The following is a 21,891-nucleotide window of genomic DNA, read 5'->3' as shown; positions in this document are numbered from 1 at the left end:
ACATCAGTGTTTCTGTTACCGAAACACCCAGGATTAAAACCGGTGACAAGAACACTTATTTCAGTGTCTGGTTCTGCGCTGGGCCTTGATGATGCATAGAGCCTCCGGAGAAAGCTAATGCTAAGCTAAACCTCGAGTCATCACGTGAAAACGAGAAATATGCACAAATAAAGTCAATAAAACCACCACACACATAAAGAACCGTTTAACAATGATCACACACGGAGCCAGGCTTGTTGATTTGGAAGTTTATTGCTCACATTTCATCTACAATGGGTCATAGCCGAGTGGTTTTCTCCCGGAGCTAACAAGCTAGCCGCGACAAGCTAACGGGAAAATTCACTGAATACAAGCATATTATGCATTGAAAACGTCACTAAAACAGGCAACTGCTTGAAGCAGCCTTTATGATGATCACACACGGAGCCTGGCTTGTTGATTGTGTAGTTTATTGCTCTCATTTCATCTACAGTGAGTCGTAGCCGAGTGGTTTCTCCCGGAGCTAAGGCACTATTAGCCGCGACAAGCTAACAACCTTCACCTTCACAACATTCATTGAAAACAGGCAGCATATTATGCACAAATAACGTCAATAAAGCCGGCAACTACTCGAAGCAGCCTTTACGATGATCACACAATGAGCCTGGCTTTACACATTTGTGGTTTATTACAGACTTTTCATCAACAATGAGCTGTAGTCGATTATAACAAGCTAACGGGTAACCTCGAAAAACCATTGTCCACTTGCACAGATAATGTCCGTCTTTGAATCGTATGGGCTCCTGCAGATCCTGGTGTCGTCCATGGGGGTATAGTTAGAGATCCATAGGGCATGGCAGATGCAAAGAGATAGCCTCCAAACAGCAGTTATTTTTCAGGCAAGAGCCCCTTCCAAGCGTCCGGTGTGGAAGGTTTGTTTCCAAATAATATCCTGTGTGGCCATTGTTCACAAAGTGATAAACAGTAGGTCCTTTCCAACAATAAAAATTAAAATGCACCGATCGTAGTTTCAATACTTGAGACAACGAGCGGAGTGTTGTTGTGATGCCACAGACAGCGTGTGGAGGGGGCGTGTCGGAAAGGGTCAGAGGTTCTTAAAGAGACAGAGGCCTATTTCAAGTCATTTGCTAACGCCATTTTGAAAGAGCAATTTTATACAAGGCAGTTATTCTAATTTACTGCATTGACAGACCAACAGAAGGTTTCGTCATCATTGTAGTGTCCTATAGACTGGTGCTATGTGGCTGAAAAAAGCATAATACCCCCTCTTTAAACATAACTAATGTAAAGAATAGCCTGAGAATAAAGATTTTAATCTAAACATGGATTTATTCATAGCTTACTACAATAATTCAAAGTGGACACCTACCTTCTCTGCTCATCCTGTTTGTTTGACTGGGGACTAGACGGTGGCGTTTGCATTGGTTGAGAATCTGGAATTGGTGTTCTAGGTGCATCTATAAAAAAGCATGCACGTTAATTTAATGTTTCTATTCTGGTTTTCATGGAAAGTTTGTCTTGAGTAAACAATAGTTGTTAAAGTATTTGATAAGATTTACATTTTTGCTTTTAATTTGTTTTATGTGTTTTTACTGCCCCCTAGCGAAGCTATGGATTTCAGCTAATTTACTTGGTTAAACCATAAACTGAATGTCACATGTAGTGAAGTGATGAAGCCATGTGTTAAATAATGGACTATGTAGGGTACAGTACTTGAATCTTCCTTTGTGCTAGTTGTTGTCAGTGACGTTTTCTCTGGAGCGATGTTGGCTACTCCTTTCATCCTCTGAAGCACATCTTCTGACAGCTGCAAAAGAAAATAACGGTCTATAATTATCATGAAGGCATTTAATCCTGGACGCTCTTGTGATTACAGATAACGAGAGGGTGAAAGAGTTTGTTCTTTTGACGCACAAATGGTTAAACCTTTCCCAAACCCAAAACTATAATAAACACGAGCAGTGACTCATTCTTTCTACATGAATCATGGTTTAAGAATGTGTGGAGATGTTGACAAAAAGGCAGCTAATATATTACTACAATGAAATTATTCCATAGGTACACTTTTCGGAAAACGTTTATGTTGTTGATAATAGAATAGCCTTACTATGGCTAAGCTGCCGTGAGCGGCTCAGCGCATTGTCAGCCCTATGGGTTATCATAGGCATGGTCAAGCAAGGTATATCAACTCTATATCAAGTGTATGCAGGGTCAGGGTGGCTTCCAATGTCTATCTGCAGGTACGTTTCAAAATTGCAATGCCATCGCCATGGACCAATAAGAGTAATACTAATGAATAAAACCATTCCGTCAATTTGCAAGGACGCACCAAACTCAGTGTAAAAATACTATACATTGCCACGCGCTGAATTATTTCTCACTGATGCGGAGATAAATCAACTAAAACCAGAAAGATAATATATTAGAAATCAGGTTGGTGACCACAAAACGAAACAGATAATTCACTACTTCAGTATTTAAGCGATAAGGCGAAATATAACCTTCAAAGTAGCAATGCTACATGCTAGCTGCTACAAAACACGGCTAACACCGGTGTATGTGCTTTTAGGGGGAAATAAAAAGTGTCGAGTCTACATGTTTGGCCGATGTTTTAAGAATAACACCAGACTTATGACAGTGGGATGTCCGTCGACAAAAGTAGTTTAGCTCATTATGCCAGTCCATGAACTTATATTGCTATTTCCATGAATGGAGTTTGGTGAGCTGGAAAATCCATAGGATACATGGGGTTGTATGTCAAGCTGTCACAGCCCCTGCATCCCTTTGGCTCCTCCTCATATGTCAGTGCAGTCTATAGATGCTAGTGCTGCTGGGTGTAACCACAGCTTGAATAGGGAATACTTTTGGTACGAACCTTACCCGCTCAAGGCTAAATGTTTTGTACTGAAGGCGTGTGTAGGATAAAAGCATGGAGGCTAATCAAAACGAAAGCTAAATTAGCATTACCTTGACTCCACGCAGAATTCTCACTCTGTCCTCGTCGTCAACACCAAAAGACACCTTTCGGGTCCTACTTTCTCCAGAACCCATGTTTAACTTGTAGGTTTTATTGAAGCAAGTTAAATAAAAACGTCAAAAGGACAGAATCCAGCCGGTGCCCTGTCCAATGACATGGATAGCAATAGAGGGGATGAGGAAGGGTTGCCAGATCCTGTGAAAAAGATCCTCCCTTTATGAAAATTCTGTCATTGCCAAATATGCGAGAATGTATTTACCATGCTGTTGTGTGCATTTGTATACATTTGTGTGGCATATAATATAAATAAAAGGCGTGAATAAAAAAGGCTACAGTGTGTTGTGTCAAAGATACCTGGCAACCATTCTGACCTTCAAGTTTGGCGACATCGACAGTTTAATATGGGAGTTGGTCAGTGACCCCACTGTCTGAGTCAGGGTCGTTTGATTTGTTTTTGTTTCTTTAATGTAAGTTGGAAAACAGTTTATGTTAGAAATAACGTATCCAAATCAACGTATAAACACATATTTATATGTTTTGCACCTGAAATGATTACAGGGCTAATTACGTTTAGTGTGGAAGGTCCCGACTTGTTGTTTGGTAACTTTGAGATTACATACTGAAAAGTTTGAGGATCTCTGGGTTACATCACCAGTGTATTACTGCGCAGAATAGGTATTAAAAAATAATCACACACAAAAACCAAGCTTCTTGAGTTATCACCTGTACTCTGCAGTACAGATGATGACTCAGGAACCTTTGTCTATAGGATGGACAACTCCAGTACGAATTAGAGCTTCACAGACATACACAAAGACTAGAATAGTAATTTACAATTCATGTTTAATTTTGTATACAAAATCAAAAACAGTGAAAAGGGTGAAGTCACATTATTGTATTATCTCAGTCTTCTAAATGTGTATAGACCACCTGAATAGTTAAAAGCCTTAGAATTCTTCATTATGATCCCACACATTCATTGTGTACATGATGCTCATATGACAAAAGGCAAATTGGTAGAAATTGAATCATTATTTTTGTTAGTAATCTAAATAAATGCTTACAATAAAGTGCTTTTATATTATTTTATTACAGTCAACATGCATAAATCAACAATGTATGACTTTTGTCTTTTAATTGTGAAATCTGAAAGTGAGATGATTACTTACTCCTCGATGTTTCTCAAATACCTCTTGGAGGTCGGGTACTGGAAAAATTGTTTTTCTTTGTAAAGGAGGACAAGGTGGGGGTCTGACTTTTACCACAGGGAGTCTGTTACATGATTTAAAATTAATCTATAGCTGATAGATAGTTAGAAAAAAACAGCAAATGCTTTTCACCACAACTGACCCCCAGCCGTGTCCTTCACATCCCACTGTAGAGTGTTATCCAGGACTCTGGTGTGTTTGAGTGAAGGCTGAACGCGGGGTACAGAGGCTCTCTGAACACTGCCCTGAATGTGTGCAGGTGTTCCCGTCGCCCTTTGGTGCTGTAGAATGTCAAAGTCCCGCACTCATAATTCAGCGCCATTTCGATCTTGAGCGGGTGATTGGTCATTTCTCCCAGTGAAACATTACAAGAAGACTGGCACACTGTTAGCTTTCCATTTTTCCACTGCAGTCTCCAAGACACTGTGTTGTGTCCCAGTCGACTATGGTCACCACGGCGGGGAATACTCTTGTAGCACACCCCCAGGGACCACATGCTATTGGCCCCCACTTCAACCACCCAGACATGCTCCCCACTGGAGATGCTTTGACCGCAGAGGATCTGGGGTGCTGTGGTGAAGCGTTCTGGGTGGTCAGCGTACTGTTGCTTGGTAGAGCTGTATTTGACAGTGCGGAGATCGTTGGAGACAATGAGGCTGGGGTGTGCAGTGACCTGGTTGAAGGTAAGGTCCAGAGGGTTGAGAAGGATGTGCAGGGAGTCCAGGAGTCGGGTCATCTCAGAGCGGAAGTCCTGGGTTTTGAGGCCAGCCTGCAGTCGCGTGGTGTTGAGGGGGGCCTTGGATGGGAGCTTGGAGGGAAGGGAGCTGCTGATGACGCCTCTTAGCTTTTCTTCCAGCTGCATGAACCTAGAGGAAGCACCAGTACAGAGATGGCAAGTTAAAAGTGGTCAAGTTAATATTTCTAAGATGGGGCATGTAGGATACAAACCAAATTCAAAATCATGACAACATTGCTCCACTGAATCTGATATCAGACACTTTCCAGGGGTGCTGTCTGTCTTATACAAGCTCAAATTCATTGTGTGCACACATTGTTGTTGACACAGGCAACAAAACTTGTCGAGCTGTCAGAGCAAGTTGCTTGATCTAGGACAGGGGTATGAGGGCTTTGACGTAAACTTGTTAGCGGAGTGGAATGTGCTTGCCTTTGTTGACACGTCAGAATACACAGAAGCACTGATCGCCGTGGTATACCTCTGAATGAAAACGCCGGTGTCCTTTTCATTAAGGGCTTCTGTGGCTCTCTTCTGGACTTCCACAAGCTGCTGCTGGTGCTCCTCCAGGGCACTTTGGCCAACCTGCCAACTCCTCCTGCGCTGGCCCCTCTCTTCCTCCAGTAGGACACAAAGGCGGTCCCGGTACCTGGATGCGTAAAAGGCACACACATACAACATACATATTTACAAAGTCCGTTGTTCCGCTCACATTAAAGTTAATTCGACAGCACACACTAGTGATGATGATTATGATCGTGAGAATGTGGACAGAGGCATAGACGTACAAGTGAATTGTGAGATGTCGAGATGCCGTCAAACTTCCTTATCAGCATGACAATGTTGGAATATTACAGCTGCATAACAAAGCAGTATTACTCATAGTTTAATATTTCCAATGTTACCTGTCCACCAGTGCAGCCATAGTGTCCATTGTGGTCACAGCATTGTTTATAAGTTTGTCCCAAATGGTCTCAGACACCCCCTGGTCCTTTGTTGTCTTGAGTAGGAGGCCCTCAGTCAATTGCAGCCTGCAGGCAACAACCTGAAATGCACAGTATTTGTTGTGAGCACAAATGACATGGTAGATCCTGCAGAGCACATCTGTAATATTTCAAGTATGTACAAGGGAATTATGGTGTCTAAAAGCATTATGTCTATGGTTCATTAAAGGGGGGGTATTATGCAAAATCGACTTTTTCAAGCTTTACATCATGTTATTATGTCATTCCATCATTAAAAACATGCCTGAAGTGTTCATGTATTTTTGAGTAATCTGTAAAAACTCTGATGGCAGCCATTTTAGGGATAGGTTTGCCTGAGTCCTCCTAGGAACGCCCCCACAGACGCCTCCGAGCTTTCGTCACCAGCCGAGTAACCAACCACTGCTCTTCAGCAGAACCCCCTCCCCACTGATGCCACAGACAGCGTGTGGAGGGGGCGTGTCGGAAAGGGTCAGAGGTTCTTAAAGAGACAGAGGCCTCTTTCAAGACATTCGCTACAGCCATTTTGAGAGAGCAATGTTATACAAGGCAGTTATTTTAATTTACTGCATTTACAGACCAACAGAAGGTTTCGTCATCATTGTAGTGTGCTATAGACTGGTGCTATGTGATTGAAAAAAGCATAATACCCCCTCTTTAAAATTATTGCTTTGTCATGTGTGTGGCCAATGGTGTGACTATGCAATGCATAGAAAATAGCTCAGGAAAAGTAAAACAACTGATCTTGGCCATACTGATTTTTTTGTTCGTGCAAACAATAAACAACAATAAAACTTGTAACAAACTATAAAACTATACTGGCATAAAGTAGATTAAAACAAAATATGATTCTAAAAAAAAAGAACAATTTCAGAATAAGAGATTCAGAATCAGCATTGGTTTATTGGCCATTGTTGGTGAACAGGTTCACAACTAGGATTTCCTTTTTGCAGTTCAATTGTGCAGCTTGAAAACAGAAAACTTGAAAACAGAAAACATACAACACATAACTTAGATCAATAATAAACAATAAAAACTTATATTAAAACTTAGTATAGCACCATAAGGGAATGCATAAGAATATTAAATTTAACAGAACAACTGTGTGCCCCAGGGTTAGAGTTTGGGTTAGCGATTATGCATAATATACTAATCAAATCTCTTAGCGTATTGCCTGGAGAGCTTACAGCCTATATGCCAGTGTGAACACCTCATTTGAAAGCCAAGACCTTCTAGTTTCTAAAACGATGTGTGTAAGGCAAGTAACAGGTTCATCATCAGTGACTGGAAAAACCTGAAATTTGACCCATTTGTACCTTGCTGCGATTCTCCAGCGCCCGCCTCATTTCCTCCTCAGCCACATTGACGGTGAGCATCTCGTGGTTTTGGTGGTGGCCCTGCCTGAGGCAGATGGAGCAGAGTGGTGTCATATCGGTGGAGCAGAAGTACTCAAGCGGGCGGTGGTGGATGGAGCAGGCTTTAGATACAGATTTGTGAACTGTATCTACCAGTGTGTGCGCTCTGAACGGTTCCTTCTCATTGTGCCTCTGCAGATGTCTCAAGCACAGGGACACCTCACACTTCAGACAGGTTTTCACAGCTGCTGCAGGTTCGTCTATACACTGGTCACACGGCATGGTAACTGTCAGGGACATATTTGGGGTCTTGGGGTCCTGTTTTAAGCTGGTCGCCTGGAAACTGTCAATGATGCTGCTGAGTTTGAAGTTCCTCTGAAGAGACTCACAGCCTTGGTAGACCTCTCTGCATTCAGGACATTGTGGGAGAGGCTTGAGGGAGTTTTCGGAGTCTACATATTGGCAGATGCAGGTTCGGCAGTAGTTGTGTCCACACGGCAAGCTTACAGGATCCGAGTAGAGATGGAGGCAAATGGGGCAGCTCAACTCGAAAGTGAGCTGTTCTTCAGGCTTGGACAGCGACATCATCAAAAGTCCTTTTCCCGTCCTCACTGTTTTATTGCATCAGAATAATACATACGTGTATCTTCTCTGTCTTGGTAGTATGCAGTGTGTCTGACAAGTGGTGAGAATGAACAAGGAAGACAGTCATCATGCTACCTTTTTATGTGAAACAGAGGAGGTGTGTCCAAAAGTACATGCAGGGTAGCATTCCATTCCAGGACACCCAGTTTGGTCTGTTCTGCCGAGAAGCCAGCCTCTATGGGGCGGGTGTTTATGGTCCAAAAAGGTTAAACAATACGGCAGAGGGTTTGGTATTTCCCAACTGGACTAGGTTGTTGATGTTTAGGATGTTTCACTATTCTTCCTGTAGGCTTTTTCATGCTCATCTGTTCAATGTTGAAAAGCTGATTCTAAGCTTTACGCTGTGCACAAAACTTAATATAGGCTCAGGACTTTAACAGGACGTGGGACAGACTCCTGAAGGCCATTACACTTACAACCTAGGATGGAACATGGGCTTTCTTGTAGAAGTCTTTGGTACAAATCACTGTGATTCGCTCACACTACACACACATATATACATATATATATATATATATATATATATATATATATATATATATATATATATATATATATATATATATATATATATATATATATATATATATATATATATATAGATCCTGTGGGACTTCCAGATACAGACGGACAAAATGGTAATGGCGAACCAACCGGACATTGTGGTGGTGGACAAAGAGCAGAGGAAAGCCGTTGTGATCGACATAGCAATACCAAGCGACTTCAACATCAGGAAAAAGGAACACGAGAAACTAGAGAAATACCAGGGGCTCAGAGAAGAGCTGGAGAAAACCTGGAGGGTGAAGGCATCAGTGGTGCCCGTGGTCGTTGGGGCACTCGGGGCAGTGACCCCCAAACTGGAGGAGTGGCTCCAGCAGATTCCAGGAAACACATCAGACATCTCGGTCCAGAAAAGTGCAGTTCTAGGAACAGCAAAGATTCTGCGCAGAACCCTCAAGCTCCCAGGCCTCTGGTAGAGGACCCGAGCTTGGAGGAAAAAAGAGACCGCCCGCGGAGGGTGAGGAAGAGTTTTTTTTTTTTTTTTATATTTATAGATTTCTTAGGCTTAAAAACACCCTTTTTATCAGAAGCAAAAGGAGTAAATTACTCAACTCATGTTCAACTTTGATTTGAAGCTAATTGGTGTAAGCACTTAAACTTACACTCACAGTTCCTACTTCCTGCTGGTGTTGTGGCTCCGTTGGTTGGTTTGCTTGTTTGTATACAGTGGTGATGAGGGCTGCATGGTTTAGAACACTTAAGTCACATGGAGAGATCTGCTGACAGTAAACAGTGTCTGGAAAGAGGATTCTGGCTGGAGCTGGACCACAATTGTTTTTCATTGTAAAAGTAGGCTACTGTTTCCACTACCGTCAGACAAATCGCACACTATACCACAAACTACACTCAACTCTTGGGAATAAGTGTCCTGGGATATTTAAAATGCTCAATACTCTGGACCACAAACATAGTCTTGTGTCGTATTGGGGTCATTTATGAAACACTGCTTTGTCGCTGTGTATCTCTGAAATAGTTTTATCAATGGGTCTGAATTTTCGGATATGTGTTAACATCCATGACTTTTATCAGGGGAAAAATAACTCTATATCTTTATCTATATATTGGAGTTACACTTGTGCTCCTTTCATTTATGACAAATTTTTCCTCTAATATTTCAGTCCTAAAATATATTTTTTAATGAATTTGGGTTGTAATCTAAGTTCAGGCCATGGTCTGATACAAAATGTTCGTGTTTTTTATGTATTTATTTATTTTTTCAGTTTGTAGGCCTTGTTTATGTAAAAAATATATATATATATATTCTGAGGATGACTCGGACTATCTGACAACTTGTCAGTTTCCAAGTAGAATTAGTCAAAATGTAGTATTAGTAGGCCAAAAATGACCCTGTAACACTGAAATTCCTGAAGTGGATATTATTCGAAGTGTTTGGTGAATTGGGCACTGGTAGAGGCTCAAAGTTAGAGAGGGAGCTCAAGCAAACTAAAACAGCTGTTTTTAAAAAATGTATTCTTATTGAGTGAGAGCAAAAGTTACACCCGCGGTCCTCGGCAAAATCCAATTAATTTCAATGGACATGAGCCAATCCAGCACCTCTAACTTCCACCAATTCACCAAATATTTCGAATAATCAGTGTTCAGTGTTATACGGTCATTTTTAGCTCAAAATTTGACTTTTTTTTACATAACCATGGCCCACCGACCCAAAAATGAATAAAAAGTGGTTCATATCAGTGCATTTTTATGAAGTCCAACTGAAGCTAGAACCCAAGAAGCTTGAAACAAAATGGGATCATCAATGACCCCAAAGCACCACGAGTGCAACTATTTGCTCTTATTCAAAAGTATTAGAAAATTCAAAAATGGTACTAAAATAAATTTTGATTAATTCTACGCAGTCATCCTCAGAATTAGTTTTTTGATATGTTATGACTGGTTTGTTCAGGATTTTGTGTTAATTACATAAACAAGGCCTACAAATGGATTATTATATCTTTTTGTTAAAACACAAACACTAAGTATCAGACCTAGTCTTCATGATTAGAAAATTATATCTTATGACAGAAATGTTAGAGATTAGGTCTGATCTAGCTCAGTGCTAGTGCAGAGAGAGTTAATGCAACTCTGCTCATTGTAAATACTGTACTAAAGATGGTTGTGAGCCGTGCAGTGTGCATTGTCTCTCCTGAGTCACAAGATGGCGATGGAGTACAGTATTAGTAGGACATGTTAAATTTAGACGTGCAGCAGACAGCGATTTGAGTAGTTGAAATATTGCAAGTCAACGATAAGCAGGAAAAAATGCAAAAGGGTAATATTGATAGTTACACGTATATATTTTTAAAATTATCATTTATTTATAACATATTTCAATGTCAGAAAATATAAATAAATGGGATTGGACAGAAGAACAAAATTGTAATAAGAAAGCAACTTTTATAATATCTCTTTATTGGTGGGTTGCAGGTTCTAAAATATGATGATGTACGGGGGCAGGAGCCAGTTTTTCCAATTAACGGCATTACACTTTCACAAGTTGTAGCTAAAAAGAAAATATATGAATTTAAAATATTATCATTAATATCAGTCACTGGGTCCATGATTTCTCTGTACAAGACCAAAAATGTCCTCTAAAAAAAAAAAAAAATTCCTCTATATAATAGTATAAGCCTTTAGAATGCTGTGATGTCACCTGCAACCCAGCAATTCGGCCTGATATGTTATGCCTTGAATAGCAATTCACTGACATGATCATGTGATTGATACAACCATTCTTTACAAATATATTTGTTCTTTGAGAAAATTGCTTGAAACAAAAATCACTGTAGTTACAGGTACAGGTTCACAATAAAAGCATGGCAAAAGAGTAAAAAGGAGAGCATACTGCAGTTTTGTTGTGCCTTTTTGAACTTAAAGGAAAAGCTCTCTTCCTTATTTATGATGCTATTTTACTACAAATCAGAAAGTTGAAAACCGGATGTTGCGAACCTTTCAATAATCAAAAATATACATGTTATTGTAAAAAAACAAACACACACACACAAATAACTGCATGAATTCTAAATAATGGAGTGCCCCCGGAAGCAAGAAGGGCCCCTGAAGTGGCCCCTATACCACCAACTCTGCTCCTCACCCATGTGCTGTGATCAAAACACTCTCTGATGAACTACGACTATATTGATACAGCAACTGTTTTAAATTATTAAAAGATAGTATCAAGAACAAAAACAAAACAAACAACAAAAACTTGATTCAGGCCTTTTTCTGAAATGCAAGGGCGAGGACAAGGTTCAGCAGATGATGTCAATAAGCTCACAGTTACCCCCTGCAAACTGCAAAAAACAAAAGAATATGTGGGTGGGTATAGGTGAACATTTCTTCTAATTGGGCTACTGTCTACAAAAGTTATTACTTAAACACGTATTAGTGATATAAACATTGTAGATACGAAATGCTCCAAGCCAAAAACAAGATACTGGATCGATCTTGGGGTGCACACAGTCTACATTAATGACGTACAAAATCTGAAAATCAATTTAAATGTAAATGTTTAAATGTATATATGAGAGTAATCGAAGGGGAAAATAACAAACAAATTGCTTCAGGGCTCACCTCTCATGTCCGAAAAACAATATCCACAGACCATCACAGTCTCTTATCCAATGACTTTTAAGGTTATCCGTGAACATTCTTTAATTAAAGCAAAACCTGAACATCCACATTCCCTTCTCTAGAGATAAACCAAAGCAACATCTTGACTTTCTCTGACACAGTGCATGCAACACTAAAGGCAACAAACTATGTCTATCTTCCAAATGTGTCTCTAGTGACTAGCCGTATAAGTTAAGAGTGATGATAATAGTGAATTGAGAATGGCCATCTTCACATCTCATTGCAAAACCCTGGACAGACCAAGGCCAGTCTCCTCAGATCCAGATCATAATAATAGCCCCACAGTCATGCTCACATAAGTGTCCCGACTGCTCTTAGTCTTGTGTTGACTCGCTTTTGTCTTGATCTGGGGTAAAAAACTGAGAGTATGACTTTGACAGATTTAACTCCTCCCCTTAACCTAAAGTGTACACCAGTGCCACAACATGAGCTGAAGAAGTCTCTAGATGAGAAATTAAACATAGCAACACAGAGAACCTTTTTTTTGTGTGTTGACGTTGCTATGATAGAAAACTGAACTGATCTTGTATGGGAGACTGTTGTACAAATAAAAGCTTAACAAAAGTGAATAAAGCATAATGGGAGGTATAAATTGTTGGCTAATTGTTTCGAAGTCCGCCATTTATAAATGACTTCGCACTCTGTCCTTCATCTCCACCAGCCATTATTTACACACACTGATATTGTCTGTTAACAACAATGTCCAAACTAATACTACCAATCCAGCATAAAGAGTGAAAGCCACGTGTGCGTGTGTACACCAGCGCCACATGTGATAACATTCTCCAATTTCTCTTGTTGGAAATATTTATGTTACATCCTCATTTGAGCGTGCAGTTCAAACAGACAGGGTGCCGTATTTCCAGATGCACTGAGCCTCCCGGGTCCTTCACCTATCAAATAAAGCATTGTATGTGGACTTCTCCCCACCCACCACACTGACCCATTGTATGTGTGTTTATAACAACCACTGATGTCCATTTTCCAGCATTCCCTTAAACCTCCCAGGTATTTATTTTTAGCCAGGAATAAAAGGGTTTGAGGAGTTTGACGAGATGTAAATAGTTGTGATCAGGTGCAGGTGTCTGGGGCCCACACAGCTCCGCTCTGATGGTGTTTAAAAACATGAAAAGGATTTGGACACGTTTTAAGGTCAGTTTAGAGCAGCCAACTCCAGAAGAAAAGAGAGAGCGAGATCTCAAGTTAATGTAAAACAGACGGCTATACAACATGCCATTGTCAAACTAAAAATGTACAGTGTAGGTCTATGGAGATGCGTGGCTATGGCTCAGTGACTAAAATGTAGATATTTAAACTATCTTCCAACTAATGATGAAGATGAAGATCCTGGCTCTAGTCTGGAGAGGAGACAGATTGCCCTTGCAGTATTCAAGGAAGATTAAAATGCAGAAAATATAATGCTTAACATGTGCTTAATAATCATTTTCAATTCACCCATTTCATTTTGCTAACTAACTTTAATGCATTCACATTTGCAAGCAATTGAGTTTAAGATTAGAGCATTTGTCGACAGACACAATGGTCAGAGTTCGAATCCCGGCACCAACTGGTGAATAGTGCCGAGTCCAAGACATTTAACCGACATACTGTATTTATAAATGTGCTGTGTGTGAGTGGGGGTGGTCAAAGGGGCCAATTGCAGAGATTGGCTGTCTCTCTTCTGTCAGTCTGCCCCAGTGCAGCTGTGACTCGGTAGTGAATGATTAATGCATGATAACAATTATGTAAATAGCCTGGAAAGCTATATGAGACTAATGCATTAGTGTAAATGGTAAACAGTTTCAACTTATATAGCGTTTTCCACCTACATGAGGCACTCGACGCTCTAAAAGGAACCAGTCACCCATTCACACACCAGTGTACACAGACTCTGGAGGCATGGTGGGTAAATTGTCTTGCCCAAGGACACAACAACAGCGCACTTTCAGGAGGCGGGATTCAAACCCCCGACCTTTCAATCATGAGACGACCTGCTCTACCAACTGTGCCAAAGTAAAAGTCTTTGATCTGTTTGCGTCTTGTTCATTTGAATATACATTTAAATGCTTAATTGTTTTACTGGAGTAAAAAAGTACTATTCAACTAACAATTTTTAAATATCACAATGAAACTTCTTCACCTTTGAACAAAATTCAAATGGTTGAATATTTTGTGGGGTGTGTTATATATATAGTTTTGAATGGTGTGTTCAAATCAGTCATGACCTGTCCAACAGTATAATTTCTGTAACTTAATGCACCTTTCTGGAATGCCAGCTTTTTGCACCCCAGGTCTGCTCCCAGCAGCAGCTGAACGATGCCAATAAACCAGGGCACACACCTTTTGTTGCCAAATAAAATCTATTGTTATCAAATTCGTATACAATATGTTTGATCCTATCTTTTGGAAATCAAGGAAATCGTTTTCAGTTCCATCGTTACTTGCCATTTGTTTTCCTCCAAACTTCTTAAAACCAACTGATAACGGTGAGTGGGGAGAGCCAGGGGACCGGCAGGCAACAAGGTAGAGTGGGGGATGGTAGACACTCGTTTTGGGGAGAAATCTGGAACCCATAAACCTGGGCAACGTTTCTGTTGAAGAACGTCACAGGAGCTTGGATCTGGTTGGCCCTTCTTGGCGCTTTTGTCTCCGCCTTTCTTCTTTGATGGGACCAATGGCTTCCACTAGGCTCTTCCTGTTGACTCAAACTCAGCTGTGCACAGAAGTCCCCCAAACCAATCATGGCAGCACATGGGCGGGTAGCGAGGAAGTTCCGTGGTTCCCCTCCCTTTTAAAAAGTCCGATTCTAGTTTGTTGTCTCACATGCAGCTGGGCGAGTGAGGCTGGAGAGACGTCTGGCGTGCAGATGCTGGAGGAAAAAAACACACTCAATTCCACGTGTGGGTGAAGAAAGCTGCCACGGCGTTCCAGAATTCCCTGGGCTTTCGATTTGATTTATGATTGACACTCACATCAGCAAGAAGAAGACAAACGGGACAAGACTGCGAGGGATCTGAGGCAATCCAAAAGAACTAAAGACATTGGGCAAAAGTGACAGGTACTGGCTTGAAAAATCAGGCATGCGAGAAGAGGGCAAGTCCATGGATGACCACTCTGAAGGTCAAGTGATCTCCAGGGTAGAGATCAAGCCGAGACATCCCTCTAACACCTGTCCGGTTGTTGTGGCAACACCGGGACTCAATGGACGAAAGCGCCACACAGGAAGCCACGATCATGTGACAGCGGTTGGCGCCATGGTACTAACGGACGAGAGTAAACCAGTAGACACGGTTCAGATTTACACTCCCAACGGCCCTAAGAGACTCAAGAGAAGCCCCCAGCATCGCTCGCCCTCCTCAGGATCATCTCTTTCTCCTGTCCCCGGTCCCAGTCCTGGAGGTTTGGGAGGCCTGGAAGACTCCCACACCCAACGGGTTATCGCCAACATTCGCGAACGTCAACGGACACAATCGCTGAACGAAGCCTTCGCCTCCTTGCGCAAGATCATTCCCACGCTGCCTTCTGACAAACTGAGCAAGATACAAACTCTCAAACTGGCATCACGGTATATTGACTTTTTATATCAAGTTCTTCAAAATGACGAGATGGACAGCAAGCTGACAGGGTGCAACTACCTGGCGCATGAAAGACTTAGCTATGCTTTTTCAGTGTGGAGGATGGAAGGGGCCTGGTCGTCCATGTCAGCTGGTCACTGAGAAGAAGTCCTGACACAATATGATTGTTTTGTCCCCTCGCTGACTGGATGATGTGCTGTCACAGAAGATATTGCAAAAATGATCATTTTGTATCCTAATTGACATAAATGTTATGAATCTTATGATCATGTAGAAATTATGTTGGTGGTTCTTTTTGCCACACAGACTTTGGTTAGTCACCATGTATTAACTCAAAAGATGCACAATTTGAACTGAAAACTTGATTTAACCAAGCAAGACCAGTTCTGCAGCAATTCCCTGAGACTTCCGTCTTGTTTTTTGTTTTGTTTTTTTGCCAAGACACTTTATGGATCCCTGACCACCTCTGAACTCCAAAGGCTGTGGAAAAAAAATCCTCCGTGGGCTGCAATCTCCTCTCTCGTCTCTCTCTTTCTCGAACCCGAACCAAGCCCCTTTGTTTCTTGTAGTGCCAAAAAACCCTCCTCTGTTGAATTCTTTCCCCTCGTTTTGGCCCGAATCTGCTTGCATTGCACGAAACGGCGATACAGCTCTGTACTCCGGCGTGCTGACGAGGAGGCGTAATGAAAACAAACGGTTACGAAAAGCCATGAATCACCAGTGTCACCATCAAAGGAGAGGCTGATGCGGCTCCCTGCTGGGCTCCCATAAACCACTGGGAGTGATGGAGGAGGTGAGAGGCGATTTATACACACCAAAGTGCATGTGAACATAGGTGTGGGCTGGCACTTTCAGAATCTGAGTTCAGAATAATTCTTGCTGCTACACAACCTGGGATTCTTTTATTCTTCATGTTTGTGGCATGCTTGTTTTAACCTAAGAAACGGAGAGGCACAACTTTTACAAAACTTGCTGAAATTCAAGAAATACAATTGATACTCATGGCAAAATTCCGACTATACCTTGTTACAATGATAGAAATGATAGAAGGAGCCCCTCACCCAATGACCTTTAGGCACATGCCTGAAAGATACCCACAGCAGACGTTTGGCTGTCAAGCATAATCTCTATCGTTGTGTTTCTATAATCTGAGTTGAAAAAATATTTAGCTTTATCTATGCATCTATTCTATTCTGTGGCAATATATACATCTATTTTGAATATAAACAGAGATAAACAGTCCAAAATTATACTTGGTGAAATATATGTTAAAATATTGGGGGACAAACATAATGGTGCTTTTAAACGTTTGAATGAAACTCAGTAATAATTCCATAATTCCATATCCCAATTTGCAGACACAAATCAGCCGCCAAGACAAATATCTCCTTCTTTTCTACATGTCTTGGAAATTTGTATAATTCAGTCAAAAATTACAAAGTCACACAGTTTAATATAATTAATGAAATTAACAGTTGAAAGTCACATTTTGTATTGAGTAAAACTGATATTACAGTTTTTAACATTGTAGAAAAATCTTCAGGCTGGTCACATAGGAACCAGAGGAAAACAGTGGAGCACCTGCCAGGTTTAGCTTTGACTGGTGAGGCCCAAAGCGATGGCAGCTGGCACAGGATCTGGTTCAAATCCATAGCCACCACTTTCCCTGCACTGGAACTGAGCAGGAAACACTACAACCTATCATTAGTCCTGAGGAGGTTCAGCATGTTTCCAGTCTGTATGAAAACCAACCTCTACACTGCTACAGTAAACACACTGTTCTATATCGGAAAGCACACCACTGACAACTCGCCACATGACATTTGGGGAGTTTTGATTGTTGGCTCAAAGATTAGAAATAAATGAGCAATTTTAAGCCAGTATAAAAAGACATTCTAGCATTATGATAAAGTGTTTATTGGTTGTTTGTTTGTTTTCAGCATTATTGACTGCTTTAGCACTGTGGATAACCCAGTTGCCCTTCAAGTTCAATGCTAGATTGGTTCGACTGGCGTCAGGCGTGATTTCAGCAGCAGCCAAAGCACCGAAATCCAATGACAACATAAACAGCAAACATTTAGGCTACATTAGTACAAACAACATTTTTTTTGTTTTTTTGTAGCCTAATTTAATTCTGAATGTTCTTGTAAAAAAAATTCAATCACATTTATTTTCTCTCTCTCCTCAGTCGTATACATATTCAAATTTGCTACACTTCAACTTGCTTGATCATTTTGCTAATCTTTTCCAACAAAATGGTGTGCCGCAAAGTATGCCCAGTGCTAGGATTACAGTGTGATTACCTGACTCTGTCCTCAAAGTACGGAAGCCTAATTAGGCTAATTCAAAAATTGGCAAATAGTTTGAGGCCTTTGTACTTTTGGTGCCTGTTTGCAATTATGCATGTTTTACTTTCCATAATGGTAATGCTGGAAAATGTGAAAATGTTCCTTGTCAGGTGTCCCACGCTTGACCTCTCTTACATGTTCCAGAGATACTGAACACGCAGCGCTTCCGACATCGAGCGCAGTCAAAGGATTACGCACGTCCATGTCAGGGCAGTTAACTGAGTGCACAAATTTAGCACTTTCTCACATTTTGTTCTTCTTCCTTTTGTCTTTCCAGATGCTAAAGTCACTGACTCTTCACAAACAAATGTGCTTCGATTCTTCTGCTGTAATGGACCGCTTCAAATGGAACTATTTACGGACTTCAAAGGCCGCTGACAAATAGCTGCCCACATGTGGAAAGACGACATGTTTGGCCCCAAAATACGGCCAAACCGACATCCTGGGAGAAGATACTAAAGTTATTTGGAAGACTTTGTTACAATGTTCCGCTATCATCAATGCTGTCAAGATCATATGGCCTGGAATAGCCATTTTAATGGCTTTGCATTAATTCAAATAAAGATATAAACTCAAACACTTACATTTACTTTAGTCTATGCACATGTTGAAACAACATGAAAAAACAAAATTGTGTGTTTTTTAAATTCTCTTTCTTATATGAGAGAAACAGGCTAGCATTTGCTAAAATGTAATATTCTAGATATAAATAATGAATGATTTTATTATAATTAATAAATGCAGAAAAGCTGGGCGGTTAGGGTTTCTGCAGGTTCAGGCCGATGAAATGTGCACATCCTCTAACAGCTGGCTTGCCAGACTCAGCCTCAGTCGGCAGCTGCACACAGGGGTCAGGAGTGAGTTTGAATTTCAGTATAAACAAGAGCAGCAAGTATTTTAAAGACAGTTATTTGTACCGGAGGTTTTTTGTGCACTGAAATGATCAAACTAGGTTTTTTGTTTTTCTTTGTGGAGAAAACAACTTTACTGTATTTAAGCTGAGTAAAACTTTCCAGTAGTACAGGCCTTTTGAGCTACATGTAGGCCTGCCTACTTCCATAAGCTTTGGAATATAATGAAAATGTCTGGGCTTCAAAGAATTTAATAATTTGCTATTCACTGATATCTACATATTAGCCCTGACTGATACAAGATACAAGGTGTGTTTCTATAGTCTGATATTTAAGTAACATTAAACATTTACTAAAACACATCCACTGAATTACCTCGAGAAGAATAGGCTTTGACACAGAGCTTTTGCATCCAATTATCAAATTGTTCTGGAATTTTGATTGTCGATTAGGTGAAGATTCAAAGCGTCACTTCTCCTTGTTTGTCATCAGTCTCTTCTTAAGCTGCCCACTGCATTCCCTCCCTCTTCCTTTAAATCAGGAGTTGGAATTGATTCTTTGCTGTATTGAAAACTAGTGATTCTAAATCTTTTCACACCAACAAGTAAAATGTTATTGTATAAAGTATCACTGGGCCTAGCTCAAGCTCAAATCAGCACTAAACTGGATGTAAAAGGATATAAACTCTGCCGTGAAGCATGTTTGAATTAGATAAACATCTGACTTAAGGTTAAGGATAAGGTGTACTGGATTGTCCCCGTATGGGAAATTTGTCCTCTGCATTTGACCCATCCTTATGGCGCTGGGGCAACCCGTCAGGAGCAGTGCAAGGAACTAACCGCTCAGCCACCGTGCCGCCAAAAAATGCTACTCAAATTGGTTTTGTCCTCCAGTATATTTCTATCGCCATATTTTTTTTAATTAAATACTGTGCAACTTGCAAGCTAGTTTGTTTGCATTTCTGGGACAGTGACACATTTCTCATGTCCTTTGAGAACTCGGCAGGTAGGAATTTTTTGAGTGGGAACACAACTGACTATTTAACACAATTAATTTATCTGCTCACTCTTTCATTGTTTGTTAACAACAACAAAAATCAGGCACAGGGGCAAATGCATTACTGAAGCCGAAATGAAATTACGTTTAATTTAAACTAACTAAGTCTACAATTTCAGATGACCCTAAGTACCACTTCAAGAGGCCCATACCACCAGTGTTACATGTGCCACTGTTTGAGAAACACTATTATATCATCCCTGTAGAAATGCATTGAAGAGAAATAACAGAAACAATATTTGAAATGATATTCCAAATCTTGGAAAATAAGTAGAACATTTTAGGGCCCGACCGATATATTGGCCGGCCGATATAAGGTATTTTACAATATCGGCTATCGGCCGATACCGGCGACAAAAATACTGATAAATAAGAATATCTCCGGAACCTGAGCTCAGTCAGACCTTTAAAATGAGCCCACAACTTCCCAGGCCTCAGGGGGACGAAAAACATTGCAGTGAAAACCGGTCACAATAATTCTATGTATTTTATGTTGTAGACTTTTGCGTATAATTTCGTATCCGTAAGAGATAGAGACTTACCGTTTTTTGTTTTAGAATCTACTATTTTTTGTCTTTTAAACAAGGTCCTTCTGCAGTACCTACTAAACATGAATATATAGCGCCCCCTGCTGCGCGAGTTGACAGCTGACACAGGATATAGACCAGACATTTTGAAAAATATCAGCAGTGCATAAAAAAAAAAAACTATCCGTCAATCTCTTTTAGAAATACTTCAATGATTGAAACTTTTACTATATTAATACAGGTGCTCGTCATATATTTAGAATATCATGAAAAATTGCATTTACTTCTGTTATTCAGATTCAGATATTACTTGTGAATTATCCATCCATCCATCCATTTTCTTCCGCTTTATCCGGGGCCGGGTCGCGGGGGCAGCAGTCTCAGCAGAGATCCCGATCCACATCCATCCATCCTCCTCCAGCTGTTCTGGGGGGACCCCGAGGCGACACCAGGCCAGCTCAGAGACATAGTCCCACCACCATGTCCTGGGTCTTCCACTAGGCCTTGTCCCACTATGTGAATTATATTATATGATAAACTCATTACATGAAAGTGACATATGTAGCCTTTATTTGTTTTCATTTTGATCATTATGGCTCACAGCTTGTAAAAACCCCATATTAAAAATCTCAGAAAATGTGAATATTTTGAACATGGACTGTAAGCCATAATCATCACCAAAATTATAACAAACAAAGGCTTAACATATGTCACTTTGCATGTCATGGTCACATTTCTATTGAACCCAAGAGCAGAACACAACACAGAAGTGTTAAAAAATTGTTTTCAGATAAGTAATTGACTTGGAGGTAATAGTGAGTATTGCGGCAGGTGTAGGCACGTGGGCTGACAAGCAAAATTTCAAAAACCATAGCAAGAGCCAAATGCTGTCACTAACTGAGAGTAGTTTAACAAACTGGCGAGGAGTGGCTGGAGAGCTGCTCTTCTTATGCAGGTAGGGAGGCTGATTAGAGAGTGCTGCCAGGTGAGCTCTGAAGATGCCACGCCCAGGTAGGAGGGAACAGACAGACACACAAGGGGGAGGGGAAACAAAGGGAGACGAGGCTGCCATCACAGTCATGAGCCTATATTATATATTAGTTTCACATTTTAAGTTGAATAACAGAAGTAAATGCACTTTTTCATGATATTCTAATTATATGACGAGCACCTGTAAATGTTTAACTAAAGGCTATTTGAGAGATAAAAAAAATCAATCTTAAAATGTCGGCCTCTATATCAGTTATTGGCCATCCCCCTTCATATCAGCATCGGTATCGGATCCTAAAAGTCCATATCGGTTGGGCCCCAGAAATATTATCTGGACTTTTCTCAATCATTTGATTACAGATTAAACATTATTACAGCATTAGTGATGCAACAGTCTTCTGTTATTTGCCTTTGACGACCCCAATTAATGCTTAATTGATATTTTCAGA

General features: G+C 40.6%; 3 protein-coding genes across 4 annotated transcripts in view; 1 reads left to right on the top strand and 2 right to left on the bottom strand.

Annotated features, from left to right (window-relative positions):
• The window catches only part of chchd6a (coiled-coil-helix-coiled-coil-helix domain containing 6a), a 77,744-nt gene extending 74,572 nt beyond the window's left edge, over window positions 1-3,172 (bottom strand). For both annotated transcript variants that reach the window (XM_079557649.1, XM_079557650.1), the window contains exons 1-3: window positions 2,968-3,172; window positions 1,714-1,807; window positions 1,370-1,457 (exon numbers count right to left, since the gene is read on the bottom strand). In XM_079557649.1, the coding sequence (XP_079413775.1) occupies window positions 1,370-1,457; window positions 1,714-1,807; window positions 2,968-3,051 (266 nt within the window). In that variant the 5' untranslated portion in view covers window positions 3,052-3,172. The remainder of the gene's footprint in view (window positions 1-1,369; window positions 1,458-1,713; window positions 1,808-2,967) is intronic.
• An 867-nt stretch (window positions 3,173-4,039) lies between these two features.
• Window positions 4,040-7,880, bottom strand: LOC306964041 (E3 ubiquitin/ISG15 ligase TRIM25). Its single transcript, XM_079557881.1, has 4 exons — window positions 7,218-7,880; window positions 5,824-5,963; window positions 5,400-5,567; window positions 4,040-5,051 (listed from the first exon to the last, which is right to left on the bottom strand). The coding sequence occupies exons 1-4, from the start codon at window positions 7,842-7,844 to the stop codon at window positions 4,343-4,345; spliced, it is 1,644 nt and encodes a 547-aa protein (XP_079414007.1). The 5' UTR covers window positions 7,845-7,880; the 3' UTR covers window positions 4,040-4,342.
• A 7,058-nt stretch (window positions 7,881-14,938) lies between these two features.
• On the top strand, window positions 14,939-15,853 carry LOC306963896 (uncharacterized protein). Its single transcript, XM_079557658.1, has one exon. The coding sequence runs from the start codon at window positions 15,176-15,178 to the stop codon at window positions 15,809-15,811; it is 636 nt and encodes a 211-aa protein (XP_079413784.1). The 5' UTR covers window positions 14,939-15,175; the 3' UTR covers window positions 15,812-15,853.
• Window positions 15,854-21,891: the final 6,038 nt, after the last annotated feature.

The sequence above is a fragment of the Gobius niger genome (assembly GCF_951799975.1).
Source record: "Gobius niger genome assembly, chromosome: 6".
Classification (NCBI taxonomy): domain Eukaryota; kingdom Metazoa; phylum Chordata; class Actinopteri; order Gobiiformes; family Gobiidae; genus Gobius; species Gobius niger.
Note: the sequence above shows the minus strand (reverse complement) of the source record. Positions and strands in the feature narration are given on the sequence as shown.

Excerpts from the sequence above, each read along its gene's own strand:
- LOC306963896 (XM_079557658.1), top strand. The coding sequence starts at position 15,176 with ATGCGAGAAGAGGGCAAGTCCATGGATGACCACTCTGAAGGTCAAGTG.
- LOC306964041 (XM_079557881.1), bottom strand. The coding sequence starts at position 7,844 with ATGATGTCGCTGTCCAAGCCTGAAGAACAGCTCACTTTCGAGTTGAGC. Across the intron at positions 5,568-5,823 it reads ATGGCTGCACTGGTGGACAG|GTACCGGGACCGCCTTTGTG; the intron begins GTAACATTGGAA and ends TTACGCATCCAG. Across the intron at positions 5,052-5,399 it reads ACCGGCGTTTTCATTCAGAG|GTTCATGCAGCTGGAAGAAA; the intron begins GTATACCACGGC and ends TGCTTCCTCTAG.